At 41.7% G+C, this 15,917-nt stretch overlaps 1 protein-coding gene across 3 annotated transcripts in view; it reads right to left on the bottom strand.

Annotated features, from left to right (window-relative positions):
- The window catches only part of Ptprb (protein tyrosine phosphatase receptor type B), a 110,856-nt gene that overhangs the window by 43,533 nt on the left and 51,406 nt on the right, over positions 1 to 15,917 (bottom strand). For all 3 annotated transcript variants that reach the window (XM_057757449.1, XM_057757448.1, XM_057757447.1), the window contains 6 exons: positions 11,909 to 12,175; positions 8,250 to 8,513; positions 3,557 to 3,820; positions 2,518 to 2,781; positions 1,389 to 1,652; positions 699 to 968 (listed from right to left, as the gene is read on the bottom strand). In XM_057757449.1, coding sequence (XP_057613432.1) covers positions 699 to 968; positions 1,389 to 1,652; positions 2,518 to 2,781; positions 3,557 to 3,820; positions 8,250 to 8,513; positions 11,909 to 12,175 — 1,593 coding nt within the window. The remainder of the gene's footprint in view (positions 1 to 698; positions 969 to 1,388; positions 1,653 to 2,517; positions 2,782 to 3,556; positions 3,821 to 8,249; positions 8,514 to 11,908; positions 12,176 to 15,917) is intronic.

The following is a 15,917-nucleotide window of genomic DNA, read 5'->3' as shown; positions in this document are numbered from 1 at the left end:
TTTTTGTTTTCTCCTTATCTGGGTTTGGTATCAACATAGCACTGCCCTTGCAAAATGCTTTTGGAAGAATTCTCTCTGCTTCCGATTTTTGGACCGGTTTGAGAAGAGCTGATTTTACTTCTTTCTGGCTGGTTGGAGGGGCTCCCAAGAGACTGGCCACAGATGAGGAAGCAGCAGAGAAACACAGATGCAGAAAACTTCAGCACTGGGTCCCCATAGAGCTGGCTGAGAGAGGAGACGTGGTAGGGAACCATGGTACTGCTCTGTGATGCCCACTTGAAGTCCTGGAAGGGGAGTCCTCAAAAAGTTGGGGCGGGGAGCAGAAGGAGAAAGAAACAGGAACCTAGAAAGTGTTTTGTCATCACCTGACATCTTATTTTAATCCAAGCTTCTGACTTTTTGAGGACTATATGCTAATACATTTGCACTGCTGCAAACAACCGAGTCTATAGCAGAGTCAGCTTCGGCAATGGTCAACTAGTTAGCGCAGTTTTTAACGATAAATCAGAATGGGAGCGTGGTACACTGAGGTTTGGGGACTGACTGGCTGGTGTGGAAGTGTGACGTCAGAATGGGTACGACTACAGTGTCAAGAGCTTTACGTCTTTTTCCAGCATCACCTGTCTCTCACCTTACAGCGTCTACCCTATGGTAGACAAGGAGATAGCTGGTCCAAGACATGACATTGTTTTAATTACCTGTTCGGCCTTCAGCCTGGGCTTCCTTGCTAAAGAGGCCTCCACTGACAGTTAGGATGTGCAGCTTGTATTTCTTGCCTGGCGTTAGGTCTTCAAATTTGTGCTGCTTAGCGGTGGCCGGTTCTGATGTGTTGCTCAGGAGAAGCCCATTCTCATTGAGAAGCAGGACATCGTATCTTTCCGCCACACCAGCAGCTTTCTGCCAGCTTACCGTTAAGGAGTTACTGCTGTAGGCATTGTCTGCAGCGACTCCCTGGACAGGCGCGGGAACTGCAAAGAAACAAGAGAAGCTAGAAAACTCTGGCTCCACGTGGCATTTAGGGTAAAATAGTCAATCGAGGAAAAATTTGTAAAACCAAGGTGCACAAAACTATGCTATCCTTTCTTAAAAATAATTTGTGAAAAAAAATCAAATTTTGAAAAGTGCATACTTCTGAAGACTTCTGTTTATAAATAAAATCTGAAATAAATTTTTAGCAAGTGTACATTTCCCCTAATCACATTTAACTAAAAACTCTATTAAAACAAAAAAAATATAAAGACAAGAAATACTCATAAAACTGTCAGAAAATGTACATACTTAGTTTTAAATTAGATTTTCACCATTTTGCTAAGTCTATCCATTCACTGGTCCACTGCGGAGAACCAGAGAGCCCTCTCGCATCGGGGCCTTCACCAGCTAGAGCTCACCCGTCTGCCCATGTGCGTCAATCTGGTTGCTCAGGGACCCACTAACAGAAGCAACGGCGATCCTGTACTTGGCCCCGGGTTCCAGGCTGTGGAACGTGTGCTCTGAGATGTGCTTCGGGATGCTCTGAGACTGAACCTTCTCATTCTGTCTGAACGCTGACACCACATAAGAGTCAACATCCCCACCACCAGGGGTCCAGGTTACCACCAATCGATCCGTGGCTCCGTTGGCAGAAATGTGAATATTTTTGACAGTACTGGGAACTGAAAAAGAAAATAAATGAATGAACCGTGGGGATATTCACCCAAAGTTTCCAAGCTGGGCTGGGGATGTGGCTCACCACTACTGTACTTGCCTAGTGTGCAAAGCCTTGAGCTCTCTCCCTAGCGCCTCCTGAGGCCAGGTTTTTAAAATCATTTATCATTTACTGAAAGAATGCATGTGGAGAAAGAAATACAAATTTGCTTTTCTCCCCTCTTCCCCCTACTCTTCTGCCAGAACAGAAGTTAAGGGGAGAAAGTTCAGAGGGAGATCAGGCCAATGAGAGAAGAAAAAACACTAGCCAGCCATATATTGAGGGGTAGTTGATCGTCTCTAACCAAGTCTTGGTTTTTTTCTTTATTAGCTATGCGATAATAGGCAAAGTACTTAACCTCTGTAACTTTCTTCATAAGGAAAACCTATCAGTGGTGATAATAGTAACGAGTCGTTGGCTTATGAAGTCTGGGCAGAATATATTTTGCTGTGGTACTGACCCCCAATAAGCTGTCAACTTATATTATTAAATAAGTGTGATAGCTTATTAGGTAGCTCCTAAAAGAATTCCAAAGAACAGATGCCCCAACAGCAGAGTTATTTATTAAATATATAATATAATATGTACATTCCAAAAGACCCAACTAGGCACGCCCTTTTGGTGTTTATTTCTCTCAAAGGGTCCTTGTCACCTCCATACCATAATGCACTTTTGTTAATCCCGCCTTGACAATGTCATTGTCACTATCAGGACAACTTCATGCTTCTTACAATCCCTCATGTCTCCAAGTCTTAACATAAATACCTGCATTATCCAACCCCTTACATACATCACTGCATCCATTCAGTCTGAAGAACAGTACTTCCAATTACCCGTGAGGCCCTCAATGAAGGCCGACTGCTGAACGTCGCCACTGATGGTCAGGACAAGGATTTTGTAATGGCGCCCTGGTGTGAGCGCAGTGAACTGATACTCAGTTGCGGTGTTCACAAGGTGAATAGGAGGAAAGACCTTCATATCATTGAAGAGCAGCTGGACCTCATACTGGTCAACGTCCCCATCAGCCAGTGACCAGGTCACATGGAGGTCCTCAGTGCTCCGGTTGCGAAGTGTGAGGTTCTTCACAGGCTCTGGGACTGGGGAGAAAAATGGGAAGATATTTCAGGAACGCGGCTGATCAAGTTTACCTACACAATCTATGACTCACACTCAAGGATCTGCCAAACATCTCTCACTCCCTGAAAAACCTTGAGTTACTTCATGCATAATTAAACAAGAAAAATTGAAAGCAACTACTTAGGTTGTGATTTTTTTCCCCCTGACATAAATCTCATATGCTACATGTTGGTAGAATATAATTATAAAATGAATTATGATCTCAATCAGAAGATAAAACAAGATGTCTATAATTTTATGCCTTAATGCAAGGAGACAGGAAAGAAAAATGAGACACGTTTTTCTCCCTCCCTCACTGTGCTTGATTTTGATCTACCAATATTCTGAAATGGCAGGCCATTGCCTGGCTGAGTGATGTGATGGCAGGCCATTGCCTGGTTGAGTGATGTAACAGTAGGCCATTGGTTGGCTGAGTGATGTAATGGTAGTTCATTGGTTGGCTGAGTGATGTAATGGTAGTTCATTGGTTGGCTGAGTGATGTAACGGTAGGCCATTGGTTGGCTGAGTAATGTAATGGTCGTTCATTGGTTGGTTGAGTGATGTAATGGTAGGCCATTATCTGGCTGAATGACGTAATGATAGTTTATTGCTTGGCTGAGTGATGTAAGCCTGAGGTGAGAGCTATCGGGACTATAGTTGAGTGGTCAGGAAGTAGAGAGAACTCAGGGTTTCCATGAACTTATTCAGTGACCTCCTAGTCTGGTCACCCACACTTCTGTACCCCTTCCACTTACTCGTTCTCCCATTCCCTTGTTCACTAGCTTCATACTGTCCACTTTTGGTACTGACGGTGACACTGTACAGGCGTCCAGGGACGAGTTGAACAAATACACACTCGTTTTCTGACTTGGGAATGCTTTTGGTTTGAGTGAAGCTGTTTTTGTTTTTGATGGTGACTTCATAGTGATCGAAGTCTCCAGTGGCATGTACCCAGGACACCTTTAAGTAGTCACTCCTGGCAGAGTTGCTAACGCTGATTCCCTGGACCTTGTCTGGTACTGGAAAAGAGAACAATGAAAGCTTCAGTGGTTCTGGGAGAGCCGTTGATCACAGATAACACCCTGAGACAATAAAACAAAGCTAGTTTTTATTCTGTGCATTGAAAAGAAAAATCTCAGACTTATACATCACAAAGGGGAAATAAAGTTGTGTTACGTTAAGTGACCTTTCAGCAAAACCTCTTGAATGCATTTTAATCTAATAAATAACAAACAGAATGTCTCTTATAAGATGGAACATTAAAATGATAACTAGTGTCTAATATGAAGGATGGAGTACATATTAATGACCACAGCATATATTGGTGACTCACGTTTACAAGAAAAGTATAAAAAAAAACTCAAAACAGAAATAGAAGAAAAGGAAACACATATGAGTACATATATAAAGAGATGTTCTGAGACACTAGTGATGAAAGAAATCAAACCTAAACCCCAATTCTGTATTCCTTCAGCAAAACTGAAAACCCGACCCAGACAGCTATGGGAGAAGATGCTTTTCACGTCCTTCCATAGAGGTCACACAATGAACTGTTGTGTGTACACAGTGAACTATCACACAGTTCTCATAATTAATTTCTTATTCACTTGAAACACAGACATTTGAGTATCTTGCTTTTATTATAAAAATATGAACTGTGAGCGAATCTAAGCAACATAATGATAACTTCAGAAATTCAAGTACCTGAAAGATGACATACTTCTTACATACATCAAATGCCTTCATATGTCAAAACAGCTAAGAAATGAAAGGACTTATTAAGCTAGGACCGTACATAAGTAAAGCTATGCAAGGAAAAGGTGAGCACAATGAGTCAGGACATTGGCTATCGTGGGATGGATTAGTCAGGCCCGAACCATGTGATTGGACACAGATTACTGTCAAAATCCTAGCTAGCTTTTATTTTAGGCAGCAGTTTCTCATGCCATTTTAAATTCATAAAAATCACTAGTTAGATGCCTAGAAAAATCAAAGTGTCAACTGATGTGTGCTTTTTTTGAAGCAAGAATTATGACTAATGCTGTTTTGCAAACCTGAGCCTCTTTCCAATAGATATATAAACAAATGATTCCATGTGCCCATGTTTTCCTTCTTCATGAGTAGGAAATTGCCTTTTACTAGGAACACTGCAAAATAAAACAATTCTAACATTAAAGGATGGTCTGGCTTTCAATTTAGGACTGAATTTTGATTCAAAAATAAATAATAAGTTTTCTCTCTCCTGCCTATGTGTGGAGTGTATCTACATGGTGTATTGCATGTACGTGTGTGTGTGCGCGCGCGCGTGCACGTACGTGTGTGTGCTCAAACAAATGTAGAGGCTAGAGACTGACATCTTCCTTGTTTTCCATCTTACTTTTTGAGAGAGGGTCACTCACTGGACCTAAAACTTGACAGTCTGACTAGGTAGGCCGACCAATTGGCTCCTATCTGCCTTCTCTGTCCAACGTTCTACCATCACAGATGTGTGGTACCATAGTGTAGGAGGTTTCTGTTTGTGTGTTGCTTTCATTGTTTAATGAATAAAAAAACTGCCTTGGCCTAGTTGATAGGATAGAACTTAGGTATGCAGGAAAGACAGAACTGGATTCTGGGAGGAAAAAAGCAGAGTCAAGGAGAGAGCCGCCATGGAGGTGCCAGAGACACACATGCTGATTCTTTCCTGGTAAGCCACTGCCACATGGCGATACACAGATTAACGGAAATGGGTTAAACTGAGATATAAGACTTAGCAAATAAGAAGCTAGAGCTAATGGGCCAAGCAGTGTTTTAATTAATACAGTTTCTGTGTGGTTATTTTGGGGCTAAGTTAGCCAGGAGGCTGGGATGAACAAGCAACCTTCCTTGCCACAGCACCACGCTGGGCTTTAATGTGGGTGCTGGAGACCCACACTCAGGTCCCCATGCTTGTGTGGCAGTCATTTTGCTGACTGAGCCATCTCCTAGCTCCGTATCTGTTTTTATTTGACTAGAACCAGGCCTGGATATTCACAGGAAGGGGCATGGACAAGGGGCCCATGCTTGACCCAGAGCACCGAGCCTCCCTTCCAATTAGCTGTCTTTTTTAGCTTTTTTGAACACCTCTAGGACTGTGGGAGTTTGGTTTACGTCATAGGAAGTCTGCTCTGGCATATGCCAAACCCATGTCCTTTTCTTTTTCTTTCTCCCAAATCATAGAGGAGCCAGAAATTCCATCATTTTGGCACTTTATACTCTATTTTTTCATGATGCTTTTACACAGGTTGTATTAATATCTTCGGGTGGATTATATTTACTGATCAATTTTATTTTAGAACATAGCACACCAAAGGTCTGGAACAATGACAGGGCTTCACCTGAAACCAATTACAGTTCTGTTAGCATTTAGCCACTGCAGGGATGAGACATTCTGAAATGACACTGTATGCACGGACTAAGGACGGCCGGCGATCTTGGCAATTTACTGAAGGCAAAGCAATTACTACAGGAAGAAGAAGTAGCTGAGCGTGGTGCTAAGTCAATAAAGGGCTCTCCAGGTGGAACTGGAAGCCGCTTGTGAGGACTGCTTCAGTGCCTGGCGAGAGGACGTGACATGGGATTAGAAACATTGGTTTGTTTGCCCAAACGGAGAAGAGCTTTGGGAAAGTTAAAGAGCATTAAGACAGTCAGCCCAAACCAGTCTGACAGCAACTCAGATAGGAGACTCCTGTTAGAGTCATTGGCCTCTGTCAGTCACACACCAGATCAAGTTCATGCTGTTGAGAGAGTAAAGAGGCTGGGCTGAGGAAAAAATAGCATAGTTATCACATTTGAGAAGATCTTAGCAGCGGCCTTGCAATGCTGGAGTCATTTTCAGAGAGAATGGCAGTGAGGTGGGTGAACCGGAAGTCGCAGATTGGTAGTTAGGCTACAATAGCCTTCATTCCCAGTCAGTTTTAGGCCATGAGTTGATTGATAATGTTGCTCCGATGTAAGATTACTCCGGGAGTGATAATTGGCTTTTCTGGTCTAAGTCACAGTTGTAATTATCGGTATAATTATACTTTAGATTATTTTACGGTAGAGAAAAATCTCTGTTCCTGATTAGTGCTTCTAAGTTTGGTCTGAGGTAATGGCTGAACTTCGCCACAGTTCAGACACGTGACCTTGGAAAAGCCACACTTCGTTTCTGGGATTTTCATGGTCTCCAAATGAGAAGGCAGAAGGACCACTTCGATGCTAGCATTCTGTAACAAGGCCAACAGGTGGCTCTTAGTTGGGGACAGGAGGCACAAGGCCTGTGAACTAGAAAGCCAGGTACTTCCTCCTCAAAGACCCAGGGGCTACAATGATGGCTAAGAGGTCAAGAGTGCTCAGTGTTCTCACAGAGGACCTGAGCTTGGTCCTCAGTACCCACAGCAGCTGGCTCAGAACCACCCCAAACTCCAGCTCTAGGGAATGGGACACCCTCTTCTAGATTTCAGTGAGCACCTGCGCTCACATGCATATAGCCATGCAAAGGCACACATAATCAAAAGACACTGAAAGGAAGCATAAAAAGAAATTGCTGACCCGTTCTTACTCCTTACAACTTCATGGGTTACCGTGTTTCTAGAGTTTCCCTACGGGTAATCCGGTGGAAACCCTTGACTCTGATTATTCATCTACCTGGAAGGTAGCAAGTTCCTACTCAGCCCCAGCATCTTGGCTCACTAACAGGGTGATGTCACCATCCCAGATGATCATTGGAGAAGAACAGTTTCAGAGTCCCGTGGAGAAGACTTGACAAAATATTGATGCCAACCTTAAGCAGAATTCAGATGTAAGCCCCAGAAAGTGTGAATACATCCGGAAAAATGGTGGCTGTCTATATTTTGTTTCTTCCAGCATATTAAAGACCTGACATTCATCTGCTAAGAATTTTGCTGCCTTGTCTAGGAACTACAAAGGGTACCATTTTTACCTTGTGTGCAGAGGAGGCACGTATTTCAGGTAAGACTATGGAGTCAAGAGCTTGGTAGGTTCTGGGGTGAACCTAAGTTTAAGCCCAAGTTCTAAAAGTTCCTGGCAACTCAACAATAATAACAGTTGGACAAAATTTTACTTAACCTTGACACTTGGTTTCCTCATCTGTAAGATGGGAATAATAATGACTATCTCAGAAAGGACTATGTAAGGATTAAGTGTTTAGTATATATGAACCCATGTTCTAGTAACCAAAGAACACTCCCTACAAATCAATAATTGTTGTCCTGTTTAGATATAATATAAATTCTAGTTATAAAAGCTAGGGCAGTGTTCCTGAAAATGTAACATCTGCTCATATATATATTTTCCAGCTAAAATAGGAAGACTACAGAGCAATTTTGTGATGTTGGAGACCTTTTATCCAGGACCACTGCAGGTCCGAGATGCTTAGAGTCACACAGCTGACCTGTTTCTGAGAGCCCTGTGACGTCATATCCTTACCTGTCCGTTCTTCGCTGAAGGAGTGACTGGCGTAACTGCCACTCCTGGTGGTTACGGTCACATTGTAGAGGCGGCCTGGGGCGAGGGAGCTGAAAGAACACTCGCTGACAGACTTGGCAATGATGAGGGACTGAACCACCTTGCCATCGTGGGAGAGGGTCACCACGTAGTTATCCACATCTCCAGGAGCTGGCAGCCAGGAAACACTGAGGTAATCATTACGGCCGGAATTGTTGACCGTGACTCCACTCACGCTGGAAGGGACTGTGAGTTCACACAAGGAGAAAGAAGAAAGAACCGTCAACTAAAACAGAATTACAAATTTGAATCAACTATTTTGCTCAATAAAAAACTGTGGACTGGGAGATCTTAGTTGGTTACACATGAAGTGGAGGAGGTATTAGGATCTCTAGTGGCTTTGGGAAGACAAACTATCTTTCACCAAAAGGCTAAAGAAAAACAAAGCAAAACATCACTAGGAGGCCATTTGGATGCCTCATAACCCAAGTGTGCCACCTCTGTGACTTTATGGGGTTTCTGTGTAGGGAGTGTTTTAGGGGGCATTTTATGGGACTATACTGGGAGGGTTTGGGTAGAAAAGGGAACACAGACTTTGAAAGTTCAAATGAATCACGTTGACTCTAACTCATCCAAAAAAAAACAAAAACCAAAAAAAAAAAAAAACCAACCAACCAAACAAACAAAACCCCACCACCACCATCAACAACAAAACACCAAAACCAACCAGCCAACCAACCAACCAACCAACCAACCAACCAACCAACCAACCAACCAACCAACCAAGCAAAAAAACAAAAACAAAAACAGAAACAGAAACAAAGATACTTGAGAGTAAAGGAGAAAAATTCCACGGATTTTCTGAAGAACTTAGACTCTGGGTCGCTTTTGACTTTCATATGACCAGTTTTTTTTTTTTTTTTTTTTTTTTATTCCTGGGATGTTTAATAGGAAACACATCTGGAGGCGCTGCTTATCCCTTTGCAAAGCGTTTTCTGCCCTCTAGTGGCCGGAAGCCTCAAAGCACATCCTGGAAGCCTGGCTGTCTGGAGACTGGGCAGAGAAACCTGTAGCCAGAACTGGGAAAGCCATCTTGAGGTCGATGCCACAAACATTTACCCAGAGATTTATATTTCGCAGGTGCGTAAACATGGAACAGGCACAGTCGCCTTAAGTTCCAAGTTCAAACTGAGAAATTAGTAAGTGGGGTAGTAAGAAATTCCTTAGGTATTGGAGGTGAGAATCTAGTACACAGTACTACTGCCTTTGGTGATGACAGTGCACAGACTCTCCTGCTGTCTCACCATGGGCTGTTTAACCCTCAGTTGTCTGTTTTCACGTAATTGCCAAGGCTGCTGCACGGCACACAAAGGACGGGGTTCGAATCAGTGAACCCTGAGAATCCTTACGCTCACTATGGCCTGATTTTTTATGAACTAAGCCCAAAGTCTATCTTACACACAACTGATGAGCTGTGCATATGCTATTAGAAAAGGCAGAATCATCAGGAGTTTTTCCAAAAGTGAAACTCACTTAAGATGAGATAGATATACAAATTATTGGGTACTTTTCTAGAATATCTTCAGCTTTGGATTAGATTGATCAACCATCTGAAACTTCAAACCTCAGTTCCTACCATTCATTCTGTCTAGGCTGGGAAGGTTTTTGTGCGCTGGCTTCAACTCTGAGGAAGCTTGTGTGAGCTAGAAGAAGACTTTCCAGAATTATTTGAATGTTGAGAAATATATGAGATATTTGAAGAAACACTAATGATTATCATTATGCTCTTAGCCACTGAATTATTTTATAGTATGCTATGTAAAACCTGTACTACTTTAGAGACTCTCTGAAATCCTTAGTCATTAGGTATCTACAATAGAGGTGCATTTTTTCCTCTCTCAGGATGGCTGGATAACACACATATTTATTCAGACTTTCGTTCTCAAAATTTTATATTTATCCTTCATAGACTTTCTCATCAACTTAGTGAATGCTTCTTTTGTATAACATGAACCACACACTGATATTTCTGATTATGCTTAAAGTACAGGAACAGAAATGATTTATAAAATAAAGTCCCATTTATTCCAAATATTCACGGATTTCAAGTGATATCAGAGACTATACTACTTTACAACATAATAACGGGTTGGATAGCCTTTGTGGTATGTCTATTAGTATTGTAATTTTTTCTTTCGGTGGTATTGGGATTGAATGCAAGGTTTTGTGTCTGTGAAACATGTGTTCTATCCCTGAGATACATCCCCAATCCTTTGTGGTGTTAAACTAGAAATGAACCCGGAACAGAGTAGGACTAGCTCACCAACTGACTCCCTTTCCTCTTAAAGTTCATCTAGACCATATTTCTCAGCTTCCCCTGCAGTCAGATGACACTAACTACAGCCACGCAACAGCTCTGTCCAGCTCAATGAGGCTAGAAAAGCTACCCTTGCTTCCAGGCCTACTAATCTCTTCCAGACCATGTCCGATCTCTACCTCAAGTCTCTGCAGGAGTGGAAAGAGTTGCGGGAATCCAGAGGAAGGAAGCTGTCAGGTGGTAGGAGCCTGGATCTTGATTTGTCCTTGGAGAAGAATCAGTCAGTAGAGTTGTCTGGTCAGGAGCGACCACATTGCCCAGTAGTGTGATAAGACACAGGCCCCTCTAACCTGACCGATATGGGCTGCAGCTCACAGGAAGACGGACACACGGGCCTTCTCAGATGTTCAGCCCTCCACCCTGACCGTAGGACACTGAATCATGGTACCAGTAACTCTTACAAGAGAAGGGAGAGGGCATCTGGTCTCAGGAAAGACACCGGTATCTTTCTTATATCTAGTACCACAGAAAGAGAGCACTGGCACACGTCAGTGAATTTCTACTAAGACCAAGAGACATGGGTTCAGTTTCAGAGCTGCTGCTCTGCAAGTTATTGAAAGCGGTTCATTAAGACAGCGAAGTAGGGGACACGGGTGGTTTTGGAAAGAGATTTTTACATGTCATCACAACTCTTAATTGCTATCTGAGCGCTGGGTTTATAGATAAAGACACCTGAATCCAACTTATAATAATCATGTAAAATTAAGAGGTCAAGTTTGTTGACCTGATTCTGAGTTTAACCATAGTTATCAAAGCTTCAATTGGGGTTGTATATTTTTCCCTAAGAAACTGTAACATAAATTTCATATATTATATGAAATAATATGATATTTCTTTAATGGGCTTCCAATGTATTATGTAGAAAAATTCCACTTTTTTTTTTTCAGTGCTAAGCTTCTCTGACAAAGTAGCCATACTGATACTTATTTATCTTCTTAGCTCACAGTTTCAACTGACAGGACCAGTAAAGGCCAGGGGTATCATTTGGGTGGCATTCAGCACTAAGCATTTGATGATATTGCTTACAAAACATATATGTGACTTCTACAGGAGTTCAGCGCTATATTCCTGTTGTCCCAGCTATTGGAGAAGCTGAGGCAGGAGGCTGGTAAGAGCCAGAAAGTTCAGAGTCAGCCTGGGCACCATAGCAAGACTCTACATAAGCCACTGGAGAATTACTTATCATTTTAGGATGTTTAAAATGGAAGGCGGCTCCACGTACTGACGTATCTGGAAGCTGCAGACACATATCGGTACTTCTTACCTGTTCGGCCTTCCGCCACCACCTGCCGGGAAGAAATCCCTCCGCTCACTGTAGTCACCACCACCGAGTAGAGGCTGCCGGATTTCAGAGCGTGGAAGCTGTATCTGCTGGTCTCACTGGAGACGCTCTCGTTTTTGATGACCACGTTCTCATGGATCAGTAAGACTTGGTAGAACTCTACATCTCCTAAGGCCTTTGTCCAGTTAGTGAACAGGCTGCTGGTCATCCCTTGGTTGGTAACATGCAAGTCAGTCACGTGGGCAGGCACTAAAAGGCAGTGGATAGAAGACGAAAACCCATTACGCTTAGTCACCCCAAGGCAAGTATAATGAGAACGAGGAGTCAGAGAGTCACAGTGGAGACAGACTAAAGAGCTACAGGTATAAAACATGTTTTGTTTGTTTTTGCCATTGGCGTTTCACCCTGTTTCTTGTGGCATATGGACGCTTATTCCTCTACAGGGTTCAGTCACTTTAACCAGCTGTTTATACAACAGTTTTTCATTAATCACAGTCAGTTAAGTCTAATAATGAGACTACAATGCTTATTATTGGGCTTTGACATTTGTGTAAGAGAAACTGTTGCTTTAGAGAACCTCCTTATTTAGTATAATTTTATCTATTTTTATTATACAAGAACACAAAACACATAATCTACCAGAGCCAATGTCTGTTACAGGGTAGCAATGGGAAATTCCTTCAAGCTGGTGGTTAGGTTACAGCCTAGCAAATTGGTTACCTTCTTGTAAGTATATTCTCCAAAGGGCTACTGCTATTGTTCATGAAAATGCTATATAATATATAGCATTATTATATGTTATATATATATGACATCAATGACTATTATAGTAAATAGTGAACGCCTAACCTTTCAGTTAGAGCAGAAGGCATTTCAGAGTGTATATTATCTAATATACACAAGCATCTATAAAATTGATTTCATATTTCTTTTACTAAGGAGGAAACCAAAGCTCACAGAATAGGAGCTTTTCTCTCTTACACCACAGCTTGATAAATAATCAACCAGGTTTCCAAGCTAGAGCTCTCTCACCCCTGAGCCTGTGTCTTTTTTCTAAATTATCAACTGCTGTCGCTTCCAAGACATCCATTAGCTGATGTTCACAGATCCTGAAATTAACATTTGCTTCTCTTTGCACACCTTTCTTAAATTATAACGACCAGAGCTTTAATAGACTCCCTCCCCAAAGTTCAATAACTTTTGCATTAAGATGCAAATATATTGACCAAAAGTGTTACAAAACATAGGCTGGTTTTAAAACCTTCTGGTTTTAAAATGTATATGGGAAGTAAAGGAACTATAATTATCAAAACAGATAAAACAAAAGAAAACAACCCCCCCATCCCATTAATCACAAAAATGCAGCTTAAGGACAAATGTCAGCCAATCTTACTAGAAAGTTATAGTAATCAGGACAGTGTAAATAAAACTGTCAAAAGACAGACAAACATAGAAAGGAATGGAAAAAATGGGATGTCCCAGAAAAAGATTAATGTATACATACATATATAGTCTGTCCCCCCTCTATATATCACATTTTTGTTTTAGCTGTTTTGATAATTATAGTTCCTATACTTCCCATATGTATGTTAACATACATACACACATGTATACTATCCATACAAATATACACATATATGTATATACACACGTAAGTGTACATATGTATCTATATGCTACATACACATGTGCACAAATACTTATACACATACACAAATGTAATATACATACAAGCCCACACATATGTACATGTATGTATCTATGCATATAAAACATGTGTTTATATATGTGCGTATACCAATATAGAGAGACTATATACATATATGTAGTCAATTTCTAGAAAGAATCATAGGACAATTTTTTGAAGAAGGGTAGCATTTTCAACAAATATCTCTGGAATTATTAGATGTGCATATGAAAAAGGAAACTTTGATTCATATTTAACATTTATATATTAACATAATAATATTTAATAGCAATATAGGGCAATTAAAATTTAATACAAGAATGGTTTGTAGGCCCATGGTGTAAGTCTAAACCTATAAGTATTCCAGGGAAGATCTCTGTGGCCCTTTGGTAGGCCGAGCTTTCAAGTGTGCTACCAAAAGCATTGTCTATGAATGGCCTTAACAGTCAGATGTCAAAATTAGGCATGGCTACTCACCAAAACACACTAAACTCAACAATAAGAAAACGAGCTACACACCAGAAGAGAACATTTGCAACACACGTTTCTGACTTGTATATAAGTAAGAATCAAGAAGTCTCAAAACTTTTGTTTGTTGGGCTGGTGAGGTGACTCAGCAGGGTAAGCCACTGGCTTCCATGCCTGACCACTTGTGTCCATTCCTGGGACTCGAGGGGTAGAAGGAGAGAGCACTGACTCCCACAAGGTTTCTTCCGATCCCCTCACGGGTGCTATAGTATGTGTATGCCCACAGACTCACTGAGAAAAACAAACAAACGTACTTTAAAAATATTGACGAAAGGCAATTAACCTGACATTAACCTCTGGGTGCCACAGTTACTCAGGTGTGTGAGTGTACCTGCTTACACGTGAGCTCACACATGTGTACACCACACACACACATACAAATCTGTTTGTTAAGAAAACAATGGTATTGAACAATTAGCAAAATATCTGACATAACCTTTCTCAAAGGAAATAAAAGACAGTAAAAAGGCACAGGGAAGGGTTCTCAAGTCAGTGGACGTGAGATCCCACTAAGACACCTACTGGAAAGGTTTAATTTTAAGATAAACATAGAGACACATAGACAATACCAAGTGCTGCCTGGAACGCTCATACATTGTTTATAGAAATGTAAAGTTTTATAATCTAGCTGGGCACGGTGGCAAATGTCTATAGTCCCAGCTAACTAATGGGGTAGCTGAAACAGAAGGTTCTCTTGAGCCCAGGAGTTTGAGACTATCCTGGGCACCATAGTGAGACCCCATCTCAAAATGTAAGAAAAGAAACATTTCAATTGCTGTAGAAAAGAGACCAACACTTCCTTGAAAAGTTAAACAAATACTCTATTTCACTTACTATATTGCCCAACGATATGAGTGATAGGGGTGATGAAAATATTAGGGTACAAAACAATGCCTTGGGCTTTCATTTCCAGCTATATGCTAGGCTAATACCGCAAAGAATCACTCCAATAAGTGTATCCTACCTATTGGGTAAGAAATAAAAACAAATGGAACAATACATTGTCAGGAACGCAAGTACTGAAGTACTGAAGCAAGCTGTTGCCTTCGGCATATGTTTCAGACATGAATCCACACTTTGCTTTTACAGAGCTGTGGACTCCTGCAGATGGGAGGTAAAGTGGAGGACTCTCGGGCTTAGTAGGCTGATGGCTGAGCCCACATAGAACTGTATCCTGAAAGTCTGTTCCTTCTCTGTTTCCCATACTATGGCAGCTTTCTTAAAATTGGCAGAAGAAAACCATTTCCTTCGAGATGTTTTTTTAGACTTTATGATTTTATATGTGTCGGGAAACGTCTCTGCCATGGATCTAACACCCAAGCCTTCTTGAAAATTCCTAACCTTGAGGTACTTTCTGTGTGCATGTAGCTTGTTATGATTTCAGCTGCAATAAGGCTGACACTCCCAGGTTCTAGGGGCCATGCACGTGCAGACAAGCCCTCAGGCAGAAGTGCCTAATGGCCCCGGGGATGTTAAAGGGCCCTGTGTGACTCATGTGCGGTGTGGTTACATCATCCATGTATAACTTAGCTAAGCCCTTGTGTGAATGCATAGTTGCATCATCCACGTATGACTCAGCTAAGCCCTTGCATGCATGCATGAGCCCCGTCATCTGTGTATGATGTAATCATGTCAACCCCCTATGCACATGCATTAGGCAGCTTTTAAAAGCTGGATGCGCTATCTCTCTCTCTGCACACCGACTTCCCCAGGCCTGTACAAATCCCCTCTATAAACTCCTAAGTGGGTTTGCTGTGTGTCCTGTGTTTCCTTCTC

Source organism: Chionomys nivalis, chromosome 25, assembly GCF_950005125.1.
Source record: "Chionomys nivalis chromosome 25, mChiNiv1.1, whole genome shotgun sequence".
NCBI classification, from domain to species: Eukaryota; Metazoa; Chordata; class Mammalia; order Rodentia; family Cricetidae; genus Chionomys; species Chionomys nivalis.
Note: the sequence above shows the minus strand (reverse complement) of the source record. Positions and strands in the feature narration are given on the sequence as shown.